Source organism: Excalfactoria chinensis, chromosome 4 (assembly GCF_039878825.1).
Source record: "Excalfactoria chinensis isolate bCotChi1 chromosome 4, bCotChi1.hap2, whole genome shotgun sequence".
Taxonomy (NCBI): domain Eukaryota; kingdom Metazoa; phylum Chordata; class Aves; order Galliformes; family Phasianidae; genus Excalfactoria; species Excalfactoria chinensis.
This window is the reverse complement of record NC_092828.1, coordinates 24,825,108-24,852,056: the sequence shown is the minus strand read 5'-3', so window position 1 is coordinate 24,852,056 and position 26,949 is coordinate 24,825,108. Positions and strand designations below refer to the sequence as shown.

Genomic DNA, 26,949 nt, shown 5'->3' with positions numbered 1-26,949 from the left:
ACGTACACTTCATTGGTAGCGTGATCAGGTTTTGCCATTCGGTAGCCACTCTTTATCTTATTGTAGAAAGTTGAGTCAACCATCATGCCAGGATATGGTGTGCCACCTGCAGATAAAACAGAAGGAAAAAAAATACTATATAAAACTGAATTAAAAAATATTATCCTACGTTGTGTTAATACTTGCAACCTTGAAATAAACCACAGCTTATGATAATAAAAATGTTTGCAAAGCCACAAATACTGACTAGCTAGTATTTGCTGAACCACATAAAGATACTGACTTGGAGAAAGCAGATAAATCAGTTGTCTGTTTAATGCTCCGCTGGGGTATATTTTAAATTTCAGAGTGTGTTGAGTATGCCTATGAGTCTAGAAGGGTGAGATACAAGTGGTTTCTAAAATCTTTTTGAGAACTGCTCAGATGCCCATATAGTTATTCCAGTTATTGATCAATTTATGTTTTGTGTGTGAGATACGAACTTGAAAAGCAGTATTAAACAAGCCTGGAAGCTGTTTGCAGGCACATGTGCCTTTGTGTATAAAATAACCTTTCCTCTCAGTGAGGAGTTACTTGTACAATACTGGAGCTTTGCAACTCGCTGCTTGCAAAGTCAGGTAGCTCTAAAGTGGAACCTGATCATAAAATTGAAATAATGACGTTTCACTGAGGAAGCTGAATGGTTCCCAGATAGTGTCCCCAAATACTGATCAGCTGCTCAGACCAAAGTTTGACATGACATCAAAGTTAAAGAAACTAAACCAAAGCTGGCAAAAATAAATAACTGATGTATGTTGTATTGCATCAGCTGCAAGGCATTTCTGGTATGCTCTGATGTGAAACATTGTCTAGGAAAGACTGAGGCTGGTACCACTTAAAAAAAAATCCCTTTGTAGCATTTCTGATGAGTACTGACTGAGCACAGAGGCCGGTTGATACCCAGATCAGGTGGTCAGCCTGTATCTGGAAGACTTAAGGTCATGCTCTGCCACTGTCTTCCCGTGCTACTTTGGCCAAGTCATTTGCTTGTGTATGTTTCACTTTTCAAGAAAGAGAGGGCTTTCCTGGGTGCAGGCATGCATGCTGTAATGTTTACTCCAAAGACCACAACCTTTGCAAAAGCAAGGTTTTCACTTAAAAATAGGCTTCAGACCCTACCTTACAAGTAATACAATGAAGCACAGGCTTAGTTGTGCTTCAGTTCCCCATCTAAATAGCACTTCTGTGACCCTAGTGATGCTCGTGAATGGATATTTACAGGGCCTCGTGATGCCCAGAAATTGCAGTTATCAATACTATAAATAGCAGTGCAAACGCTGTTTTTGAGAAGCAGCTCTATAACAACTTATTCTAGAAAATAACGTTAGGCTTGGGGTTGCCATGGGGCAGTACCAGATATCATGCAGGCGTGATTAATTCTGCACAGAGTAAATCTGGGCAAAGCACACTTAGTGAAGTAGGCCAGCCACCCGCCCAGGAGGCTAATTAATCAGCCTGAGTCAGGAGCCAGGCTGCTCCCAGCTGGGAAATGTATATTGTCTGTAACTGCTAAACACTGTCATAACCACTTTACGCTGCCATAAACCAACTGTGAGAATGGTGCTGACCTGGAAATGAGAAATCAGTGTCCCAGAAGATTGACATTTTGTTTTCATTCTGTAATGGGGCTTAGATGGGATCTTTTGAAACATATACAAAGAGATTGCTTCTAAATAGCCACACGGCTGAGTTGCAGCCAAGGCACCCTGATGCATGAGGAAGTTCATTCCTCCACAGTTTGGCCAGAAATTCCATCCTGGCACCAACGCTATTCCAGAAAAGCTTTTCACTCCCTGCTTTCAATTTTCTGTCAAAAAACAAAAACAAAAACAAAACAAAACAAAACAAAACAAAACCTTGCAGAAGAAATAAATAAATAGACCTAAATCTTTAGGAGAGCAGGAACTTCTTACTTCAAACTTCATGCTGGGACCTGGAACCTCATGCAGGAGAAACTAAAAGTTGATTTCACACCTATATTTCTACTGTAGGAACACTGCGTAGAACAGCTTGGACTGAACAAAATTAATTACAACATGCAAGAAAGTGTTCACAGTACATACCAAGAGAAAATATTTCCCACAGCAGAATACCATAAGACCAGACATCACTTAATGTTGTGTACAGATTGTCAAAAATGCTTTCAGGTGCCATCCATTTTACTGGGAGGAAAGTCTGTAGCAGAAAGAAACAAACCCCAAACCACATAGATTAGTCATTAAAGAAATGCTTCCTGTTACAACTGTTGTTTGACAGTCAAGATTAGCTTCGCTTTAATAAGAAAAACTTGTGAACGTGGCCATTACATATTTTTAATTCCATTTCACATGGAGATATCAGGATTAGAAGCAATGCTACTCTTTGCTCCCCAAAAGAATTTATTAAACTACAACCATATTCATTTTCCCAATAGCAAATGAGTAGGCTGATTGGAGGTATAATGCAAAGGGTGGCACTGATGATCTAGATCTGATGTGTCATTGATGGATGTGTTACCACTCTACATGCTGACAGATCCTTACTTTATCCACTCTCAAAACTTGCCAGTTAAAATTTAAGCCTGTGAAGCACTAAGTGAGGCCGAAGAGCTTTCCAGCTTTCAAGCAATCTTAGGAAAGTCATAAGAATTAATGAACTGAAGAAAAATCGTTCTCAAGAGTGCTCATCTCAGCAGTTAATTAGTGTAACCAATACTGCTAACCAGCATTTAAAGCTGACACTTCTCATTGCAGTTAAAGCAGAGCCCAGGAGATTAAGAAATACATACGCTGCCCTTGGAGACGTAGTTGGAATCATGCATGATGTCTCTAGCCAACCCAAAGTCACAGATCTTCACGATTTTGCCTTGAGCCAGAAGGACATTACGAGCTGCCAAGTCACGGTGTACACACTGCATGGAGAGAAATTAAGTCTTTCAAGGACGTGCTAATTCCTAGAGGGCTGTTTCTCCTCCAAGCTCTCTGAAAACACTCAGATCATGTTGACTTTCTGGGCACAGTCTTAACAAGACCTTCTTCTACTGCACAGGCCCCAGTACTGCCCGCTAACAGAATCATGGAGGCATAATTCCTCAGAAACAGAGGGACCTCATGTGCATTTACAACAGTGGGAAGGATGCAAAAGTGATTCCTGTCCTCTCCATGCATGCTGTGCCAATGATAGTTTGAGCTCGCACCACACTGGCCAGTGCTTGGATGGATCCTTCACCCAGACCCTGCCAAGATCCACCACTAGGATCCATGGCTTTACCAATGACACAGACTGCAAATGAGGAAGAGGATGTTGCTTTGATTTCTCAAATCATGGTAATCTCAGTTTCCAGGTTAAAAAGCTGACTAAAACCCCAAAACACGATTATATTGTATTTGTTTTCAGAATCTAAACTGAAACCCACAGTTGAGACATTTGGCCATTTCCTGCATTTTTACTTAGTGTTTCATTTGCTTACATTTTTAGAAGCCAAGAATTCCATTCCACGAGCAACCTGGTAGGTGAAGCTTAGCAAATCCAGCAGGCTCAGACCTTCCGAACTGTCATCTGAAAGAAGGTTTTTTACTTCTGATTCTATTGAAAAAGAGAGAAAAGTATATATACGTTTGTGCTGCAAAGTGTGAGAGAAGCATCCATTTCCTCTACCTGTCATTATTCTGAGCTGATGACTTTAACAGACTGCCATGACCAAAACAGTCTTCACAATAACTAACCACAGCTGATGTCTTCATCAGTTGCTGACACACACTGCTTTTGGTGTTAAATATAATGTTTGTTTTTTCTCCTGTCTGTAATTTTTTCCCCACAAAATTGCAGGAAAAAAAAGAAATGTAAAAGGCCCACTGAAGTGTTACACAGGTTGTTTATAATACTCAGTGTGTGGTTCAAAAACATTTACCAGTTTTTTTTTTTGCATACACGTACATTCTTATCCACTTACTCTTTCTGAACACTGCTGTATTTCCCAACGAGTATTCATTGGAACAGACCCAATACCAGCAAAAAGAATCAGGAATTCTATGGCAAATAATCTTATATTTTTTATGAAAGATGTCGGCAAAAAAGCAGTCATGATTCTGTGATTCATTTATCCCCACTGTCCTAGAGCACAATATGAGTACATTAGTCTGCCATGTAAATCTGGGGCTGGCTATGCTTCAGTTCCTGGAGCCCAGAGCCAGAAGTGACTGTGCCTATTTTTAAGTAAAGCATAACTAGATTCTGAGAAAAGGAACAGGGAATAGGATGTGTTCATTATCCTCATTACATAATCAAGGAAAGTATTTGGGATTGTTGCACATTCGGTGTCAGTTAATGTGAAATGTAAGTTGAAACAGAGTAATAAAAATTACTATTATTGTTGTTCATTCCTACTGTTCAAAATCTTGCAGACTACAAGACTAATGAAATGACTGCCTCCAAGCAGCCCCACTGCAGAATATGGCCCCTAAGCACTTCAGCACAGAAGCAAACACTGCCCCAGCAGCACACAGTGCCGCTAGAGCACGCTGACAGTCACAGAATCACAGAATCATAAAGCACCCGCTTTCAGCTTGTAGCTGATACTCGTTTGTGTACAGAACACAGTTTACATCCTTGTCATAAATGGCAAAAACCAGACGTTTATTTGTGTTAGTGATGCACGCAAATGGGACAATTCTACATTACCTGACAAAGATTTCTTCTTATATGAAGCAGGTCGATCATATACAGATCTCTGAATATCAGAGTATTTAGATCCCTCCTTCCTTTCCAGCATTGGCACGTACTGAGTTGTATCAGCTTGTTTCATGTCCATGTATTCTCCAGTGTTTTCAAATGATAAAATCACATAGCTGAAATTATTTAAAATATATATATGTGTATGTATATGTATGTGTATATATATATACAGTTGTATCAGCTATCAGGGAAGATGGTTTCCCTGCCATAACATCCTATGTTCTGACAGTTCTCAGGACACACACAGTTGCACTGCTAGGTAATACAAGGGTTTAAGAGCTGACTTACTGATAGGGAATCCTGCATAAGAATCCTACAGCACAACAAAGCCATATATTACCACACTCACATTACCACAGACTACAGTAGTTGAACCTGTACAAGAGCTTTAAACTTGTCCTTTCATCAACAGTCACATATATTTCTATGTGTCAATATATCTTGTCTAACTTCCAGTAATCCCACTGAACTCAGCTATTATTACATAGGGTTTTTAGTTCAAAGAGTTCCAAAAGACAGATCAATTTATTCACTCACAGTTTGCATCAAGCCCAGTTAAGCTGAGCTTAACCATGCTCAGATGAATAGTCCCAGATGGACTTGGCTACTGAGTCAGTTGGTCTATTTGCCAGTGTGTTTTTTTGAAGGAATTTCTGGCTCCTTCTTAATCCTGGCTGCTGTTATGACATTGCTTGATTGCTGAATGCATAATGACAAGCTTCCTCCACCATCATCTGGCAAAAGCTGCTCAAAATACACTGAGACTAGCCAGGCTGTTAGTAGATAAAGGAGAATGCTTGAACACAGAGAGTAACCTCTGTAATGTTGTTTGAAGGGAAGGAGGTTTGACTAGTGTAAATTTCCCAAACAGGAAATGAGGAAATCAGATAGCTGTGCATACTTCGATGGACAGAGACAAAAGAATACCTACAAAGAACACCTACACACTGGGTTGTGCTTTCTTAATGGAAAAATGCTTTGGGACCTCTGGATCAGATAGGGAAGAGGGAACGGAGAGACAACATTGACTGTGTGCTCCAGAGATGCTGGAACTAGGTAGGTAGACTACTGCTGTCCTGTAAAGATAATGGCTTTTCCTCTAAATCCATATATCTCTCACACTACTTTGGGCAGAGTGGAATTTGCTTAAAGGGTCTGCAAAATCTGTGTGCTGTGTTCTCCTGTGTAGGCAGCTGTGTCTGTGGAGCACATGAAGCGGTCCTGGGGCTGTGGGCATCTACTTAGAGGAAACATGGATTTAGGATGCATATCAGGCATACTGAACAGAAGCTGCTGAAATCTTTTTAGATCTAACAGTACTGATAAAGAAAAGCCCATTGAGATGAATTATGAGGAGCTCTGAATCAAGGAATGAAGGGAAAGGAATAAGGGTTAGTAATGCTATTCCTTATATTGTAGGTCATACTTTTTTTTCCCCCTTCTTTCTCACCTTCTTGTGCTTTCATCAGCTGGGTTCATCCCAAAAATATCTAGATCTTTCTTTGGTTTCTCTGGATGTCGGCTGAGGAAGTTGTCCCTGTTCTTGTGCAGATAGTTCACCAAATCACCATAAAAGCAGTATTCAGTGATTATGTAAATAGGTCCTGATGAAACAAGGCAAAATAATGCATCTTTCAAAAACAACAGCTCCCAAAGACAGCAGAGAATCAAATATAGAACATGAAGATTACTAGGAGTCAATAGATTTCAGTGTATTAAGTCTGTATTAAGACTGTAACTACTGCCAAATAACAAGTAGGCTTGTGAAATCTCATATTTATTCATATTTAATGTTAAGGTCAATCACACTTGATATTTGTGTAATTGTTAAACAGTGAATGACAGCTCCACAACAAGCTTCCATTTAATCAGCCAAACCCACCTGATTTTGTACAAGCTCCAAGCAGGTTCACAATGTTCAGGTGGGGCCCAAGATGTGTCATTATCTTCAGTTCAGACATGAGTGCCTGTTTTTCACTGGATCTAGCTGTAGCTGTTGAAAAAGCACACCCACCACTGAGTGAGAGCAATCACCATCTTCACAATAACAATTGATCTCTCTTTGCTTGCCACAGAAGAACATTTCTAAAATTATTTCTTGAAGAAGACTGTGTCCTTTTCTTGACAATGAGACTTCTTAAGACTTAGAGAAGAGTCATAAGTCATAGAATCACAGAGTCAGTAAGGTTTAGAAAGACCTCTAAGATCATTAGTCTAACCATCCACTTAACATTAATTTTGCCCACCAAGCCATATCCCTATGTACCACACCTCCATGTTTGTTGAATACCTAATGAATGACCATCAGCTCTGCTGATGGAGACCTCTTCCATGGGGCAGAAGACACAAAAGGCAGGAGGAAGAAAACAAAATGTACTGGTTGAGAAGCATTGTAAGTAACAAAAGGGCTTCAGATATTCACCAGGAAAGAGGACTTATTTAATCGATCTCAAGAGCTGACCCAATCTGTTTGCCCTTTTCCAGGGGTACACTGGATTGCTTGCGTGGCACAGAGGGACTTTGCAAGCTGCAAAAGCAGTAGGAAGTTCCTCATGGCTCTTGAGCAAATGGTACAAACCAGCTCCATCCACACTGCAGGTAGATTTGAAAATAGATATGGGGAAGCTACTTATACACAAGCAGTGCTCAATTAACCCAATGGGAACATGCACCAACTAGAATGGAAAATGGAATGGTGATAACTTACGTTTCAGCATTTTCACAGCTACTTTCATCACTGGTTGAGAACGACTCAATCCATATGCTGTCCCTTCCACCACTTTTCCAAATGCGCCAGAACCAAGGATTCGACCTAAACATGAGGAAGAGCATTATTAATTCCAGGGTGTAGCAGCAATTAGCCTCATTTCCTGCTGCTGTTCCTCTTCAGAATATGAGTACACTCACGTAGACAGAACACTGGTGTTAAAAACAATAGTAATAACAATAGTAATAATGTGATGTTGTTAAACAGAAAATGCAAATATATTTTAAAGAAATTAAGTACAATTCCCAAATGAAAGCAAGCAAGCATTAGAAGCACATCTATACGTGGGAGTTTGTAGGACAGGAGCTCTGAGAAACAGTGCAGTTCATATAAATTTGTCCCTAATTCTGCCCTCCCACACTCACCCTTCCTAAGCATTGAAATTCCTATGTCTAAACTTGCCTCAGTCGGTATCTGACTACAGTATAGTTGTGTCCTTCATTTCAGATCTGAATTGGGCTCTCCAGCTGTGGTTTCAGGCTGTTATATTGATACTGATACAGCTAGCAACAAGACAGGCTGAAGAGAATCAGCAGAACATTTAGAAACAGACAAGCAGGACCATCAGTAATCTGAAGGAAGCTGAAGTACATATTGATCACATGTGAGGGAAACTCCTCTGAAGTTTAATGTACAAGTGTGTATCATCTGTTTGAATAAATTTTATTGCAAATTTCCAAGTGCTATGATGAAACAGCTAATGTTTATACACATTTACTCTTCCCACAAATCAATTTAGACAAAAAGTTTTGGTTATTATATCCTGTTTTCTATTACAGATGCAGTGTGCAGAAGAATTGTGTGTAGATTTAGCATAATTCTAGAGAAGTATGAAGTGCACAAGCATAATCCAAACTACTATAATTCATTGATTCCATATTGGACAGCAAGTTCATTAAGGCAACATTTATTCAGTGAACAAACCCCTATATGAGCTCCAGATGCCAGGACATTTTCATATTCCCAATGAGCTCTTTCATTTCATGTGTTTGTTTTTTCTAACTTCCAACATGAGGAGACTATATAGGGCTTTTTACTATGGAGATAAATGGCATTCTGTCTATGATGTTCACTCGCAGTTTGAACTTTCTGCCTTTTGCACATCAGAAGGTGTTATCTGGCATGCAATGCCACATGTTTCTGTTATCCTAAGGCTACAGCCCATACTTTTATTGTATACACTCCTTAGGAAAAAAAGTTTCCAGCAAAAAATAAATATCTACATCATTAGCAAGAAATGGTGCGTGCTGAGTTACAACTAACGAACCTCTCCAAGATCATGACAGTGTAGTTTGTCATGCACACAAAAACCATGCCGTTTCTTCTCAAGATTCCTGCGCTCCAAAGTTTATTCTTTCCAGTCATTCAGGATGTGAGAAATCTTCCCACTAAATTTCAGACTAATTCAAACAACCTGAAATTTGGCCCCTGAAATTTTTCAGCCCGAAAATCTGGGAGCCACATGGCAGGATGCAGCCCTTCAGAAAGTGATCGCGTTTGCTGATGCTCCTTGATCTTCTTGTCTTCACGAGCCAATTCCTCCCCAAACCATGAGACACACATCTCCCTCCTGTCCCTCAGCTCAGCCTGAGTGAATTCAGAGGCAGGGGGAGCGCTTCCGGAGTGACAGGGAGCTATTGCTGCTATTCCCCTTTTCACCCCTCTCCAAGCACATCCCATCTGTTCTGCACTTGAAAATTCAGAGCCAGGTGGGAGCTGACTGCTTACAAGTTGGAGGCATCTGTAATGCAATAGCTCCATCGCTTTCTGGATGTCAAGGCCTTCAGCAGAGACCAAAATTAAATTGTGTATTTATTATTCTTAGTATAAAGGCACGACTGGGATCTGCCTGCTGGAGGAACAGAACTACTTCTCTGTGACAGGGGAACCATGCAGGGAGCATCATTTCCAAGCTCCTGAAGCTTCTGGAGGGACTGTACCTGGGGTGAGAGCTAATTTCAGTCCAAGCTCTGCCCAGGTCCACAATGTCTTCTGAGACCAGTGCAGAGGTGCCATGTTTCTCATCTAGAGGACATGCCTACAAATATGAAGTCCCAAACAGTTTTCTTGACCAGACTGCTCTTTGGCCAAAATTAAACTTGGATTCACCCCATACTAAACCACAACATCCTTGACAAATACCAAAAGCCAAACAAGTTTTATATTCTATACCCAGCTTCTAGACTCACAAGGAATTAGGTACCACATCCCTAAATGCTATAAACCTTGAACCTTAACTTGCCTTTTGCAAGCCGCAAATGGAGATGTGTCTAATTCTATCTATTAGACGAGCATTTTGTTTTATGAACTCCACTATGATAAATGGGTGGTTTGTTAGGAAGGGATGGGAGCATCTCTGCAGCCTCTACCGCCATCCCAAAACCCTGAGGTGCCACAGCACTCAGGTCCCACTCCTTAAAGAACCCTGCTCTGCCTTCCCAGCTGCAGGAGGATGAGCAGAGACCTCACAGCTTCTCAACAGCACCAGAAGAATGGCACACAAGCAGCTCACTGCATTACCCAATTTCTAGTTGTTGCACATCTCCCGGTCCTGTGCTGGCTTCTGGGTGTTTCAAATAGCAAAGCACTACACATAGTGGAAAGGGGATATCAAAAAGAAAAGTGCAAAGTAACTCTAATTTATTAATTGAAACTCCAGCCAGCCAACATTCAGAGTTGGCATTTAATGCCGCTCTGCACTCCAGGCACTACTAGCTGGAAAAAAAAAGAAAGAAGAAAAACCATACACACAAATAAATACCAGCTGGCTTACTCAGCTAGAGTGGGAAGCACTCGTCTGAATGAGCCAAAATGTTTTTTCATCCTCTTTCACAGCCTCCTTGAGTTAAAGGTGTGATTCCTTTGCTGCCATCTTCCACTTCAATAAGGGAAAACCCACACAGACCAGAATTATCAGACCCAGAAACAAAACAGGTCCCCATCAGCCTGACAGGAAACATTTAAAAAGACAAAACAGCCAGCAGAGAAATGTCAACCACATCAAGAAGAATGCTTGAGCAGTCCTGTTTGCTAACAGGACAAGTAGCACCCGTGTTTAAAGCTCTGACTGTCATGAATGTACTTGTAAACAGGAAAGCACTGAAGGAGACTAGTGCTCATGAGTCAGAGGGAGACAAAGTCACAGTGGTGGTCTATTAACTCAGATCTGACAAATCCTATTTAGGCAGATAATTAAAGTCTGAGTTGTAATAAAATAATTCCATTAAATATTCACTCTCTCCTAGTTTTCAATTAGCAACATGAATTGAACATGAAGTCAGCCCTGAGCCAGAAAAAAAATTGTGCCTCTTTTAAGAATTAGCATCAATTCTTTCTTTATGGTGGGGCAAAGAGAATTACAGCATTCTCTAAACAGCATCAAACAAAAAATCTCCTTTCAGTTCTCTTCTCCTGCATTTTTTGTATGCAGCTTGATGCACAGACACCTCCAAGAGACGGCTGATTTGTGCATGCAAAGCACACTCTGGATAGAACATTAAAATTGTTTATAATCACTACAATTTCAGATGATAGAAATGACAAATCGGGCCATTTAGCTGAATTCTGTATGAACTCTAATGCAGGGACAACAGAACAAGAAATCAAAGGCGGAAGGAAGAAGGGCAGTAGCCACAAAAACACATTATTCAGTTACTCAGCAATTATATATGCGCATCATGGATTAATAATTTAAAAAATATTTCTAATAAAACTATATAACTACTTGCAGGTTTCCCTTGGCCTCTCCACATAAACAAAATGTCTTGCAAATTAAAAATACTGATTCACTTCTTGTGGGTGTCTTAGCAGCAATGACTGTTGGAGCTGGAATTTAACTCTGGCAAGGGCCACTTAAGTAGTGTTGAGATGGGCACTGCACAACTGAAGCACTGCAGTGCTGGAATGAAGGTGTAGAAAACGCTAACACGAGTTGCTCAAGGCTGACACCAATGCAGAAGAAGGGGATATGGAACGAGAACAATGAAAAAACAGATAAAGAGAGACTCTGGCCTTCAAGGCCACAAGGAAACTTACCAAGCACTAACCCATCTCGAGGAAACTCCCATCTGGAGTCATAAGGCAGCTGCATTGGGTCCACATAAATGTATTCATGGCCATCGGGGCTGATAGACTCAATGACTCTCCATCTTATCTCGTACCTTGGCTTCTGCAAAGTACAATGAATGTAATCATTAGTCTTATGTCTGACTTGAGATCAAAACCCAACTGGGCTCAACATCCAAACTGAAATCTTTATTTCTAGATTACCTGCTTCCAGATGATGACCAGGACAATCAGTGAAATTATCACAATCACCAACAGTACTAAGACAGCAGCAGCCACCGTCAGTTCTGATCGCAAGGCTGTAGAGTAAAAAGAAAGGCCATATTTTCCTCCAGAGCCATGAAAACACAACACATGCACAAGACACCCATCTCCCACACCTCTGCACTTCCCACATCCTACAGACATGGAAAGAGCACCCAGGGCTGGTAACTGTAAAGCCTCTCTGAGACCAGAGCAACACTGTCTATTTTGTTTAGAAGAACATCCCATGATCAATCATAATAAAATGATAAAACAAGTCAGGTACCCCATAAAGACCTGTAAAATGCCTCATTCTCAGATATTCCTTGGTGGATAAAATCCATTTTCATTTATTTTTATTTGCAGCAGTTTATGTTTTTATCTACTAAGCTTTCTTATAGACTAAAACGAGATGTGTTAAAGAGAGGTAAGGCTGGCTGCTGTAATCTCACAGAAGGACAAAGCAAACTCACTGGGAGCCACAAGTTTCAGTTCCCGAGTAACAGCGCCAAGGTCGTTTCTTGCTACACATCTGACAGCCAGGGTTTCCTCTACCTTCTGGAAGGTCACCTGGCTTTCCACCATATTCTTCTCATCCAAGTGGGCTTCCATGTGTATATCAGAGATGTTGTTAGTCAGAAGAGTCCAGGAAGTGTCATTGCTGCATCTGCAGAGATTGACAGTGGAAATACATGTTGGATGTAGGTATGGATAAAGAGTCACCACAGTGGGAATCATCTTTTCCTATGCCTTTCTTCTGTTAATTATATTTTTAAAGAAATATTTAAGACCACCTCTGTAAAAAGCCTGCATCATTCATATCCTGTAGAGTACAGCAGTGGATCTCTACTTCTGCCTGAATCTTTCATGCCATACAAGGCTTCCTGGGGCAGGGCTAAGAGGACAACTGTCCCAGGTGGCAGGAGATTTTAGTGCAATAGGAGTGGAGCACAGCTGGGAGGTCCCAGGACTCCTAGCCTCCCTTCATGTTTACTCTCCTTTTCCTTGGCATATTCAGGGAGAGCTCAGCAGTTCCCAGCAGCTACAGAAGAAAACAGTCTAGAACCAGCAAAACCAGGAATGATTACTACATATGTCTAGAAGTCTTAGAACGTGAAAATTATAATCCGGGGAGAAATTGTTCAAGTGAAAATTTATAAGCACACAAGAGTATTAATGAGGCATCTGAGCTACCTGTGAAGTAGCAGGAGCCCTCAGAATGGAGAAAACAGTTACCTTTAAGATCTACTATACTCAATTATTGAACACAGAACTTTTATCAAAGTTAAATGGATGCATTGCTCTATAGGACATTAACACTAGGAAGGGTACTGAAAACCTCTCAAAATATAAGCAGTGTGTCTCCAAAAAGACATCAGAATTATGGCTTACTGGCCCTTGATGAAGAAAACATGGTACGATAACTAATAATGTTGAGCTAGCCAAGAACAAAGCAGTCATGATTTAGATAACAAAGTTCCTCTTCTTCTTACTTTTTAATGTCCTTGCAAACCAACCATTCCACATCAGGAAGTGGGGTCCCTTCAGCCAAGCACCTCACTGTCTGCCTGCCAGCAGAGCCTTGGTGGTCATCCACAAGGCCTAAGATCAAGGCTGGAACTGGAAAGGAGTCAAGAATTTGTTAAAACATTCAACGGGGTCTAAAAGAGCAGCCTGAAATCTCAAACAAAGCAGGGCAGGTACTGTTTGTCTGACAGCTAAGTGGCAGCTAGAGCCACTTGGCCAGGAGCTCCATGTCAGCTGAAGAACACAGGGTATCCCAAGCTAGAGCCATGAAAAGAAAGTGCTGCATGTATGCCACGTCCTCATGTCATGCTAAATGAGTTATCGTTCCCGCTGACAGCTGGAATAACTTAGACGGGAGGATAAAGTTTCTTTCTGGCACAAGGCCAGTGCAGAAGTCAAAGCCAGGATTACAGTACGAGAGCTACGAGGACTCAGCAGACATGCACTGCTCCAGACATCCCAGTTCACACTTCTCTTATCTCCATAGCCCAGGCAATCCAGTACTCATTGTCGACCCCATACATAAGTGGATAAAATTCGTGCTGTGGCCCATCAGTTCTGGTAAGGAAGGCTTTTGAAACCATTACCTTGTATTAGCAAGGAGAAGGTGTATCTCTTAACCTCATCTTCATTTTCAGCAACCAAAGTATAGTACCCACTGTCTTCTTCCTTGGCCCGGATCAATTTTAGTACACTTTGAAACCTGCAGAAATGAGAGTTCTGGTTTGTATTTTTGTATGCTTACATTTTGTTTGTATGTTGAAAGCAGACATAAGAAATCTACTTCAATGCAACATATAATCTGGACATACCGATATTATAATGCGCTGACACTCAGCATTTCTGGCATGCCTTTGCACTAAAATCATTGTTCAAACAGTAAATAGTTAGCAAAACACAACCAAGAAAGAAGTGGGCATTATTATATTCTGCTTGGCTCCAACGGAGACTGCGATGTTTCTGGAAATAGCTAAAGATTATTAGAGAGAAAATTTCTTGGAGGGACTGAAGAGGGTTAGTACTCAGAATCCAAGATTTGTATGGTCTGGAGATGTTAATGTTATTAAGACATCACCCTTTAGTGCAGAAAACATAGGATTTTTAAATGTTATTGAGGAAGAAGCAAGAAACTGCAGTGAAAAGAGAAAGCAGAAGCTCTCAGGTTTCTAGGGAAGAAACACTTAAGCCATTGTGGCAAAGTAAGATTCATGAGAGTATTTTTACCGTGTTTCCTGGACTCTGTTTGAACTAGTAACAATCTCAGTAAGGTTTTCAATCAGAGTCACATTATCCTTCAACCAGTACATTTTTGGAGCGGGGTACGCCTGCACATCGACGACAAAATTTTTGTCTTCATGTAGATTGACAGCTTCCAAAGGGCTAAACTGAGGCTCTAGATGAATGAACCCTTTGTCTGTAAATGAAAAAGCCATGCATGAACAATGCTGTGCAGCATTTTTCAAAAAGAGTATTTTCCAACACATTAATAATTTTTGGACACTGAAATCAGACTATACCATGAACTGTAATGACTACTTTCTTATTTTCCTTAACCTCCTTGGTTGCATGTCGAGCAGTACATTCATAATCCCCTGTGTCCTTCACTGATGCGTCAGGAATGGTCAACGTGTAAACCAACTTCTGCGATGGGACTTTGATATCATCAAGTTTTATCAGACCTTTTTCTTTCTGCAGTTTGGAGAAGGAAAACAACAACAAAAAAAGCCTTACTTAAGTAACTAAGCTGAAAATTGAGGATTAATGCCACTGGAGCAAGAGCAACCATCTAAACCTTGTATGTCAGAAGAACTGTTTAATCAGTCAGGGATATATTTTGAAGCTACAGGCATAAAGGTCTGTCTATAAAAATAATGTCCTTCTGGGGGCAGCCACAGACCAATGAGGAGACTGAGCTCTCATGTTTTGTTAATATGAAACAAAATATCATGCAAGCTTTGGGTGAGCAGACTGAAGGTGCATTTCACTGATCCTGCTACCTTCTCCTCAGATAGAAAAGCTGAGGGACACTTTCTGAATTTTCTTTCTTTAGTTCCCCCAAAGAAGAATGAAGTTTTATCCCCTCCACCAGCGAAAAAAAAGTAGCCATTTATTAGATGCTTTGTCCTCCCTGTTCTCAAAACAAGAATAATTCATTGGTAAGGAGAAGAATCCTGTAAAGGTAAGGATGGTGAGAATGGTTGACCATGAGAGGCTAGAATAAAAAACATTTTGCAGATAGTTATGAAAGATGCCATTTAATGTAGAAAATGGAACAAAATCTCAAGTCATTTCATTTTGGGGATCTTACTTTACTCAAATAAAAGCTGCCATTTGGGATCACAATCAGGCAGACATTTCTACTGCTCCATGCCTTGAGTTACCAAATTTTTATATGGTACGCTCTGGAATTCTCCACTGACAGGGACACTAACCAAATTTCACTGAATAAAGATGTTGAGCAGGTTTGAAGAGTTCTGAGGTTGTCTCGAAGTTTTAAGGCTTTCTTACAACACTGTTCTCACATGCTCTTTTTTTTTTTTCTCATTTAAAAATTCTCTTTAGTGAGTCTCTTTACATTGACTGTAACAGTCATGTAATTTACATTGGCACAAGATGCAACTAAGGCTCTGAACTTGATTCCCCATCATTCTATATTATGCTGAAACATCCAGGATTTAAGAGAGCTATTTTAGAGATTCACACCCTCAGCAGTAGCTCTACGTGCAGATGTCTGACACATTCCTAGATCTTTCTATTTCTACATTTCTTTTTCTGAGCCAGCACAAGACCCGAGAGGCAGCATTCCTCCCTCTGCGCATGGGCTCCCAGTCACACCTCACCTTCCTCTCGTGCTTTGCATACTTACTAACAACACTCTAACTTTCGATACCACTTTCTTTTGTGGTACCCTGAAAGTAAAACAAACTACTTTGTTGGGTTGTTTTTCCTCAGCTGCCCTCATTCAGAGCAAAGATTATTTCCGACCCCACCTTCTTCCTATTAAGTAACTATAAACATCCAAACAAACAAACAAACAAACATTAGAGAGAGATTTACCACTTTCCCGGGATAATTCCACTGTAAATTAACCACCTCATTGTCAAAGACCACACAAGTTACTACGATCGTCTCGCCTGTTTTGTAGACAGTTTTCAGAGCTTCAATTTCAACAGGCAGCTGTGAAGTAGCTAAGAGTAAAGAGAGAGTGCAAATTTAGTTTAGTATGTGATGTTCACATTGAGTGATTTCACTGCAGAAGAATAACATAAAAAATTCAATGAAAGTACTGCTGATTTACACTGATACAAATGCTGTATATTTAAAGCAATAAGTGTAGAGCCATTGAGTTTAACAAAGTCAGTTACGAAATGATCCATGCCTCAAATTTCAGCTCCTATCTCAAATGCAGTGCATTCAAAGGCAGGCAGTACAAAAGTATTTCCCATTTGCAAATCAGTAACTAAAGTTGAAAGTCTTCCTCTTATGGGATAAAACCATGGCCTCAAAATATTTGAATCTTTTATTTTTTTCCTCACTATCCCAAATCCTACAGTTTGAAACTACTGGGAAATGTCAGGCTTATAAGTTACGTTTCAGCAAACTGGATGAAAACACATGGATTACAAAAGATTTCTACAAACATCTGAGAGAGGAAGTAAAGTTCAAGACATCTTATTGCCATGAAAATTGTATGCAACTACTAAGCGAGCTAGGAACTAAGTGACTATCAGTATAGCTGCAGCAGCAAGGAGTTCATCATCAGAGAAGTATCTGATATAACCCCATGATGACAGTGCTAATATAGCTTATTACATATATTATATAGCTTATATATGGGAAAGGAACTGGCCTACACATTATTTCTCTGTTTGTTTGTTTTCCAAATGAAAATAAATAAATACCTCTTAAAATATAGATGAGGAACTCATCGGACTTGAACTCCATGCCTTTAACCATTGTTTTGCACGTGTATGGTCCTGCAAGGAAGTTCCCTACGAAGCCTTGTTTGCTGTCATAAAAAGCATAGACAGGCTTGTCTAAACTGTTAACTAAAGTCACTTCAGCACTTGGGTCACTTGTCCGACAAGGGATAACAGTGGGATCACCTTCTTCTACTAGGATGAACTGGTCTTCTGGTAAGGAAGGAACAAAAGGCATGTCTGGGTCTGTAAGAAACAAAAAGTAAGTTTACATCGCCTTGTTTTTTTTGAAGTCCATGTAGAGGAATTGGATGTCAATTACTAAGTACAGGACCTAACTGAAATTAGTAGAGTAGAAATCTGTTTTGGTGTTGCCTATATAGCTGACGCCATTGAAGTCACAAATTCAACAAAAACACTTCAGGGTGCACCTCTTCATGCGCTTCTAACATATCTAACATTGCATTTATGAGACATAGTCAATTATGGTTGCAGCATGCGGTTTTCAGACAATGGTATTCAACCATAAAAAAGCAAACAAACACCTGGTAATTTTAGTTCTTTTAAAGTCAACAAAATACATGCCAGCTTTCCTATCCGGCCAGTCCAAAGACTAAGTTCAAAATATAATTGCATAACATATCTAACATAAAAAGCAGAGCCCTCAAATTATCTGCACTTGGCCATTCGGAATAAACAAATAATTCCCGCTAGCCTGAAGCTTCTGTGCAAAGCTTTATAATGAAATTTAATAAACAGCAATATAAATCCCTCCAACAATAGTATTTGTGCTGCACTGGCAGGCTCTTTGTAACAATAGTCCAAACACAGCCCTGTATCCCAAACACGCTGCCAAATCCATGGATTCATTTTCCCGACTTAATTTGAAACAGAAACAAGATTCACCTAGTTTAGTTTTCTCAGTGCTTTTAGTGAAACTAGGATATTGTGTGAAGTCTCAAAGTAATCTTCCTTGGCCAAAGTGGGTTGCTGCCACCCATTGCCCTCCTAATTCATTGCAGGAAAAACAATTGTAAAGACAGTTTATAGTGGAAACAGAATCATTCTCTGTAATTTGGAGGAAAGGAAACGTTTCTGCATTTATGACATCTTCATGTTTGCTGAGTGGAAAAAATTACAGGGCGTTTCTGCCTTGCATATGTGGTAGACTGAAATCTACACGCTCTTCAAAATCAAACCGAAAGAACTCTTCTTGAGGAAATCTTCCATCTCTTGCCTCTGTATCCTTTTACTAGGTGAATTACAAGCCTACTTAACAACAAAATCTTTTGGCGATGTGGGTAGACCTGGTTGGAAATTGAAATGCACGTGCCAAAGCCTGCAACCTCTTATTACTTCAAACATGAATACAAACGTTTTAAGTTCATTGTGGGAAATGTAGAGAAAGTCTTGGAAGAATCACTGCATTCAAATCACACATCATGAACTGCAAAAACTTAATACCACCTCAAAATAGCCTCAGAAAAGCCTCATTATACTTTCCTGCCCTCTTCCCCTTGCACAATTCTCCTTGCAGTTCCAGGCATCATCTCCTCTAAAACTTAAATAAGTTTTGCAGGATTATCTACAATCCCTTCTTTTTCCCTTCATTTCCTGCTCAAACTATTTACTGCAAACATCATAGCTTGGACTCCTCTGGCCCTGCTCTTCTGCCACTCATCCTCTGAACACCAAGGAAATACTCAGTGCTTTGCTAGGCAGCCAGGTGCAGCTCTCTGCAGTGCCTATCACAATCACAGAAATAAAGGGAAGGAAAAAAACCTAACAAAATCCAATCTTTTTATATTTTTGATGAATAGTGTGGAAATCCTTCAAAGGAATTTCTAGCCAGAAGAAGGGAGTGGAAGGGCAAAGCTGATGATAGGAACTTCTGTAAAGAAAGAACGCCATATCTTCTTGGGCCCAACACATTTTCCACCACTACAGGGAATGGTGGCACAGGGACCAGGAAGGCTGTGGTTACCATGAAAATTATCAGGTACTGCATCAAATGCTTTATGGAAACACCATATTTTTAATCTTGCCTCAGCATGATTGCTGGCCAGCAGCAGCATTTCTTGCTTCAGCCTCACTTAAAAAAGCCACCTCAAAACAGCTCTGCTTCTTTACACTTCCTGGGCCCTGTGCATGTGTGAGCTTCTCCTTACTCTCAAATTAAGTGAAGAAGGTGAAATGGCCTTCCCCAGCTGCTTCAGTGACTGCTTCAGTGTCTGGCGTGATACTAGTTTGGCCAGCACACATCCTGGAGCATCCACCAAAGTCACCCATGAATGGACTAGTTCTGCTGTATAACTCCAGATTCATCCTTCTTGAGAACTGAAGCTTCTACCAAACATGTAAAAAGCAGTATAAAGAAAGAAGAATGTGTCTATAGACTCAGAGATGCTGGTCTCAATTCACATGTTAGGGAGCAGCTCAGAGGCCATTTCCTTTCCCTCACTGGGCAAGCTGCCCCCAGCAATATGCCTCCCGCAAACACCTACAGGGCAGCCCTCCCACCCAACCCTGAGGAGGTCTGTGGCACCCCCACTTACCAGGCACATAGATGTAGATATCCTTGCCCTCAACTTCCCCATCCTCCACTTGCGTGTGGTTATAATAGCAAACATACATGCCCGTGTGAGCGGCTGAGGCATTTCCGACTTCGAGCACTGTCACGAAGAGGCCACTGTTGTTCTCCTCGTGTCTGATGTCTATCCTGTGGCTTCCCTCGGTCACCGGGTACTGCCAGCTCACTTCACTGTCTCCAGAGCATTTGAGTGTGAAATTGGAATTCAACTGTACAACCATCTCATTTCTGTCGGGAACAATAGTCGGCAGAGGAAGCTGGCAAAGTGTTAGGAGCGGTCCTGGAAAAAGAGACAAATAAAGAACACATGAGCACACAGCACATCTTCAGCGCAGGGATGGGAGAGGAGGCAGTGTGGACCCAGATCAGGCACCTTTATGGCCATTTCAGAAGCGCTGACACCCCAGGAAATTTGCCCTTGTTAAAAGCCAGAGCTGTTCCCAGCGGAGGGCAAATGGCCTCCCTTTGAAATGCTAAGCAAGGAGTGTTTGCTTGCAGCGCTCTGTTTGGCAAATCCAGAGGTGAAAGACAGAGGGCGAGGTTAGAGAAGGCTCCCAATCCACACCTCGGCTTCCTGCCCAGCTGTAGGCGCTGCTTTTTTGCCCCGGCTGCTGGTTGGTGGGCACTGCAGGGCTGGGCTGCAGGGCCACTCCGTGCAACACGGTCTGGAAGTCAGCGGTCAGGCAATGTTCAAGTAAGCTCACAATCGAAAGTTAGAAACTGCTTCCCAAAGCCAACGCCTGTGTTTTACATCTGGCATCTCTTTCTGCAGAGGGCCAGAGCAGGGGCTTGGATCCAAAGTTTGTGCATCGGGTCTGCCTCTAGCCAAAGCGTACAGAGAGTTTACGGCCAAATAAAACTGTATTTCGCTGAACTAGATGTTGTAGATGGCACCACTTTTCAGATGCAACCTATGTTTATGTGATCAGATTTGCAAGCACAGGTAATTTGTAGGTGGGCTGGGGCAAGGCCAAGTCCCTGAAGGAAAATGAGAAGGTGCACCCCCACAGTTCCTGAAGGAAAAGAAAGGGGAATTCACCGGGGAAGCAGTGTGAAAGTGAGCTCTGCACAACAAACCAGCGCTGGGAGCCCAGACATTCTTTGAAACCAGTTTCCCACATCTGCACGTGTTATCTGAGCCTGCAGGGCCCGTTCTATATTTGGCAGCCCTGTGGCAAGCCTTGCCCTCCCCTCCCAGCGCCATGCGTCCTGCAGATGTGGGCAGCTCTGTGGTGGGGACGGGGGTGCCGGGCCCACACAGGCAGCCTGGCCTGTGCCGAGGTGCTCCAGCATGGCAGGGCCAGCGGCTGGATCTCTGCCTGCTATTGGTCTACCAAGGGGAAGGGCAGAGAAATAGAAGCTGGAGGCGGCTGGCCAGCCATTTGGTGTGGGTTAGTGTGGATGTTGGAAAGGGAAATTTATACATGGATTTACTGAGGAGCGGTGATGGCTTCGAGGAGTGAGGAATATTACCTGTGAGAAAACATCCCAGGATCAGGAACGTCCTTGGGGGAGTAGCCATAGCTAGCGGCAACTGAAACAGAAAGAAGGCAACAGGGAGCCAGTTAATAGCTACAACAGCTTGCAGGATCCTTCACTGCTAAAGGCAGGCATGTCCCTGTGGCCCCACTCACACACCAGCTTGGTGTTGTGCATGGGGCTACATGGCGCTTGTGACACAGCCAAGGCACCATGAGCGCTGCTCCTCACCCATTCTGGCCCACCCCACTCCTGAATTCTGGAAGCAGAGCCCAGAGCTGGCACTTGCAACAAACAGCCTGCACACACAGCCTGCTGCCTGCCACGGCATCCGGCATGGAGCCCAAAGAAACACCCTGTCCTGGTGCAGGGTCGAAGCTGGAAAGGGTACGAGGCTGTATGCTGTATGTGTCTGACTTCTTTGCTGCTTACAGCTTCTTTTTTGGGGGGGAGGAGAAAATGTATATTTAAAACCTACTTTTCTTATAAATCTCACAATTGTAAGTGATATTTTTGTCTTACCATTGTACACATGTATATATATAGCTTACTGAATACAATACAAGACAATAGTGTTTATTGCTTATTTACCAAGAATTCCCTTGATTGAGAGACACGCTATTTAAAACACATGCCAACATTTTCTGATGGAATAAATACCCAGCAGACTACAGGCCTGCACTGCCATCACTGCAGTGTGAAGAGCCATACATCATACGTGATAATTTCAGCTTTCAAACAAATAGTCATAAAGCATCAGTTGTGAAGAAGCAACAACGGCAACAAGCAACCGCTGTCATTTTTGTGCAGCCTGATCCTATTTCTACTCAAAGCCCTCCAGCAGACTGATGCATGGCTTGCAAAGGAGCAGCTCCATTGCTTCCATTGAGATCAATGGAGATTCTTGTCAATGTTAATAGTGAGCAGATTTGGCCCAAATCCAATGTATATTCAATAAAGACTATGTGGAAGAACCCCTAACCTGAAAAAGGAGTAAAATAAAGGACGATGTGTCAAAACAGAAACCACTTCTCAAAGGTCCCGGAGAATTTTAGTTCATCCTCTGCTATTCTGCTCCACAGTGCTGAGACAGGAAAGCACATAGGTGCATTCAGTCATTAAAGCGATGCCAGCACCATATGGGAGCAAAATGATTGCAGCATGCCAAGGCGCGTTTCTGAACCAGCCCTTCTTTCCTCCTGCAATGTGTGGAGCAGGCGGTGCTCCTTTGCAAAGCAAGAAGTATCTGACACTCCAATCAAACTGAAAGGTCTGGGGAGCAGAATTAGAAGACCTACAGAATACCAGTCCCCCAAACACATCCAAACAACCTCAGAAATACAGCTGACAACATTCCAACAGAGACGAGCTGTTTTGCCCCCATTCTTCAATTAGCAACAGTTGCCATGTGTTTAAGTATCTGTCTCCCGCTGATAGCAGATTCTCCGACATCAAAGAGGTTCCTTCTTTCAGCCTCTTTACTCCTTTTTTTATCACATCTATACCTTGCAATATTTTCTCTGATAAAGTAACCCACTTAAATCTTTAAAGAATTCCCATAGTTGGCTTTATTGACCTGATTCCTAAGCTCCCAAACAAGATCCACAAGACAATGTTACCCCACCGTCTACCATTTTTTCTTCTGCCCTTTCCATCAGAAATGAGCAGATCTCTCCCCAGTTGTAATGTTTTTCCAGGCTACTCAATGCAAGGGATGCAGTACAGGGAGAAAAGACTCAAAACTAACTCATCTTTGACACACAAACCTGCAGAAGTTCTGCTGAAGCAGACTTAACACTCCTGTAAAGCTGACTGAGGGCTGCAGCCCTGTCATTAAGCACAGGTGATAGCATTTGCAATGTGCTGCTTAGAATCTAAGGTCTTAGTTGGAGTGCCATAGCATTCAGTAACAGCTGAGTGCCGCAGTTTAAAGCAGTTTAAAGTAACACGAGAATGTACTGAATTTGCATTTCCCAGCAGGGTATTCTTTCTGTATCCATAGTTTTGATCTTGCCCCAATGATCCGTTAATCTCATCAAAACCCAGAGCAATATTTATTCACTGTGAAAGACAGAATAGCCTACTAAGGACTTATCATCATCCATACTCAACATCTGTTTGACCTGGATTAAATTACTTTGTGCACCAGACTCGGGCACGCCAAAATCACTGTTTAGCACAGGCACAATTAACACCTCTGCTTTGGGCAAAAGAGAGATTCCTCATTCCTACTCCAGGCAGAGATGCTTAGCATCAGTTGATTATTTACCAACACCTTTTTTTTTACTTTTTCTTCACTTATTTGGCTTTTTTACCTTCTTCATGGCAGGGAAATCCTCCTCGTCCCAAACTACCCACATCTCAGCCCCAAGTAAACACACCAGGTTCCATTTCTAGCATCACCACATCAATCCACAAGTTGCTGTTATCTTGGTGAAGCCACTGATTTATGGAAGTATTGCCAGTGCCCACTCAGTGTAAGTCTGAGCCAACCTTGATTCTGTGCATAGCTTGAAAAATCACAGAATCACCAAGGTTGGAAAAGACCTACAAGATCATCCAGTCCAACCATCCACCAGTCACCAACAGCTCTCACTAAACCATGTCCCTCAACACAACATTCAAATGTTCCTTGAACACCTCCAGGGTCAGTGATTCCACCACCTCCCTGGGCAGTCCATTCCACTGCCTGACCACTCTTTCAGAGAAGTAGTATTTCCTAACATCCAGCCTGAACCTCCCCTGGTGCAGTTTGAAGCCATTCCCTCTAGTCCTATCACCAGTTACACAAGAGAAGAAGCCAACCCCCAGCTCACTACAACCTCCCTTCGGGTAGTTATAGGGAGCAATAACGTCTCCCCTGAACCTCCTCGTCTCCAGACTGAACAATCCCAGCTCCCTCAGCTGACCCTCATAATGTTAAAATAGAAATCATGGGAGCACACAGTGAAAGTGCAGTGATGCCATGAGGGGTTTGCCATGCTCACAGGAGTGGAGGCTGATTGCCCAGGGTAAAGCAATCATCACATCTGCCCTAATCATTGGGCTTCAGAAGGAACTGGCTGTAAAGCTGGTATCTCTGTTGTGTGCTTTAATGATAATAATAATTAAAAAGAAAAGGAAAAGAACATCAGAAGAACTTTTATCAGCAAGGAGCCCATCTTCCGAATTCTCACTGCCAAGTGCTGGCTTTCTGCCAGGAAGGATTTCATTGACTGCCAAGTGGAAGACGAAGTAAAATCAATATCCAGAAAGCTGATGGAAATACACGTTTAAAAGATGATGATACTCCTAGGCGATTGTTCTGCATGACCTAGAGGGGAAGCATGACGGTGAAGTAAGAAGACCCGGCAGTATATGTATTTTTTTATACCGCAGTAAATCAAACAAAGAGCTCATTCAGGACAGAAAGCCATCCCATCTACCAGGAGCCTGGAGACAACAAAACTCATTTCCTGTCCGCTACCGAATCGCTGCAGTTCATCCTTTTCGCCACACGATGGCAATGTTGATCCACGTTGATAAAACAAACCTCCCGTCCAAGAGAAGGAGACGCTGGTCTCCAGCTCAGCAGCTGGAACCCAAACCAGGTCTCCTACATCAACTTACAATAAAATGTCTTATATGTTAATTTCATGCAAATATGACGATTTTTCTTCTTTGGAGGATAAAAAAAAAAAGAGAGAAGTCTCCATTGCTTGTATTTACATAAATTATACGATGGTAAGTGAGTTGCGTATCTTGGCACGTAATGATGTGATTATCCTTGTTGTGAGATGGCTGGGTAATTTCAGGGGAGATTTTGTCTGAGTGGCAATCTGTCCTTCTGGGAAATCTTTCCAGCCCAAGAAAAGAGGAGAATGTTTCCTCCCTGTGGCATAAACCACTGGTTGAATGTAAATATCCAGTCGGGACCTCCTGAAACTTCTCTTGGTTTGCAGTTCCCAAGTTACAAACTCATTTCTCTGCGAGAGCAAAGAAACCCTGCGGTGCAAACAGGAGGATCTGAAGGTTTTGCTGGGAAAAGGCACAAACAATGCAGGAAAATTTCTTACTTGAAAAATCTGGCATAAATGTTCTCCTCAAGCAAGGTTCATTTCACAACCCTCTGCAAATATTTGCCTATAGCGTAGCCTGCACATCCCTTCCAAGCTACGTGGGAACAACCACACACCAAGCTGAGCCCCTGTTGGGTTCCTACAGCATCTTAGTGCTCTGCAAGATACCTAGAGAGGGATGGCACCCTGTGAGCCTTCTGGTCAGCCCCAACCCTTCAGCCTAACCCATGGGGACAGAATCCACAGCACTAGGAAATGACAATGGAGAGCAATTCACAACATCTGAATTGGACTTTCTAGATAGTCACAGAGGATGGACACGACAGGCACTTCCAAGGAATGCATCTCACTCAGGTTTTCAGGTTCAGGAACTTCAGAGAACCCCTCAGATTCCAGTTTAGGTGCTCAGAAGCACAGCATGGAAAAGCCAATCAATTTCTGTCCACCACAGAAAACAGGAAGGCTCACCATTGCAAGCTTTCCCCTTGGGCATCCATGCAAAGCCTTACTGACATGCAGAAGATGAGTCAAGCAGGAGAGCAAGGCAAGAGGGAGAGACAGGACATCTTGCTTACTTGCTTGTTCCTTTGAAATTACCAGCAATTTTTGCCAGCACCAGAAAAACGACCTCTCAGAAACTATACCTTAGTCTTTAAAATGAGGGAAGCAAATACGTCCCAACGAAATTTGTAGTGCTGATACACAAGAGTGATGCCATTTTGGCCATGACGACCTAAGGATACAAGTGAGGGGAGGTTTCTATAAGGTTATCCATTTTGCCCATTTTTAGACCAATTGGTACCATTGGAGGTGAGCAACAAGATCTGAGTTGCACAAGCCTTTTTCTGTCTATATAAATAGTGCTCAAATCCCAGCTTGATGCTGCAGTACCATGGAGATGTATTCGTTTAAAATATTTATTACTTTCTGCTTTCCTGAAATCTAATACCTGCCTATTCCTCTTACAGCCACACGAAGGTTTCCAATACACCAACAAATGGCAAAGATGGCCCCGGTGAGGCAGCACGAACCTTCTGCCAGTGGTGCCTTGGAGCAGCACTGGGACAACGGGCTCATTCTGCAGCAGGGGAACTTGCCTGCAGGCTGGGAGAGCCGCTCTGCTTGCGGACTCCTAAATCCCGCTGCTTTGTGCAGCCTCGTTTTTTTCCAACTTTTTTTACCTCATGCGTCGAGGTTGGCTGAACTGTTGTTTAGCCGAGGGCTCTGCAATACTCTTTGTTAACTGGTAACTAAAATAGAAGAGCCTCTCTGGGTGATCTTGCTTTATCGCTGCTGGATCCAGAGTTAAAAAGCAGATCTCGGCAGTTGGGATTTCGATCTACCAATGAGAGAGGGACCACTGATGCTCATCTACTTGTTTTGATCCTGTCTCTGGCCTCATCCAGGCCAGTGCTGGGCTCCACATCAGCACAGAGAGATGCTGAGGGCATCCTCCTTTTTCTGGGGTGCCGCACGGTGTCCCCACTCCCTTGAGCCGCATCAGACAAGGGAGCTGTAGAGAAAGGAGGCAACACCAGAGAGACGTGG

General features: G+C 42.2%; 1 protein-coding gene across 1 annotated transcript in view; it reads right to left on the bottom strand.

The window, feature by feature from the left end:
• Positions 1-26,949, bottom strand: part of PDGFRA (platelet derived growth factor receptor alpha) — a 34,617-nt gene that overhangs the window by 5,850 nt on the left and 1,818 nt on the right. Inside the window, exons 2-20 of the mRNA XM_072335663.1 lie at positions 21,338-21,398; positions 19,830-20,144; positions 17,257-17,520; positions 16,412-16,542; positions 14,872-15,043; positions 14,579-14,768; positions 13,942-14,057; positions 13,321-13,447; positions 12,301-12,494; positions 11,789-11,883; positions 11,555-11,687; positions 7,460-7,564; positions 6,635-6,745; positions 6,203-6,356; positions 4,699-4,865; positions 3,488-3,603; positions 2,807-2,929; positions 2,103-2,214; positions 7-106 (exon numbers count right to left, since the gene is read on the bottom strand). Of these exons, the coding sequence (XP_072191764.1) occupies positions 7-106; positions 2,103-2,214; positions 2,807-2,929; positions 3,488-3,603; positions 4,699-4,865; positions 6,203-6,356; positions 6,635-6,745; positions 7,460-7,564; positions 11,555-11,687; positions 11,789-11,883; positions 12,301-12,494; positions 13,321-13,447; positions 13,942-14,057; positions 14,579-14,768; positions 14,872-15,043; positions 16,412-16,542; positions 17,257-17,520; positions 19,830-20,144; positions 21,338-21,386 (2,774 nt within the window). The 5' untranslated portion in view covers positions 21,387-21,398. The remainder of the gene's footprint in view (positions 1-6; positions 107-2,102; positions 2,215-2,806; positions 2,930-3,487; positions 3,604-4,698; positions 4,866-6,202; positions 6,357-6,634; positions 6,746-7,459; positions 7,565-11,554; positions 11,688-11,788; positions 11,884-12,300; positions 12,495-13,320; positions 13,448-13,941; positions 14,058-14,578; positions 14,769-14,871; positions 15,044-16,411; positions 16,543-17,256; positions 17,521-19,829; positions 20,145-21,337; positions 21,399-26,949) is intronic.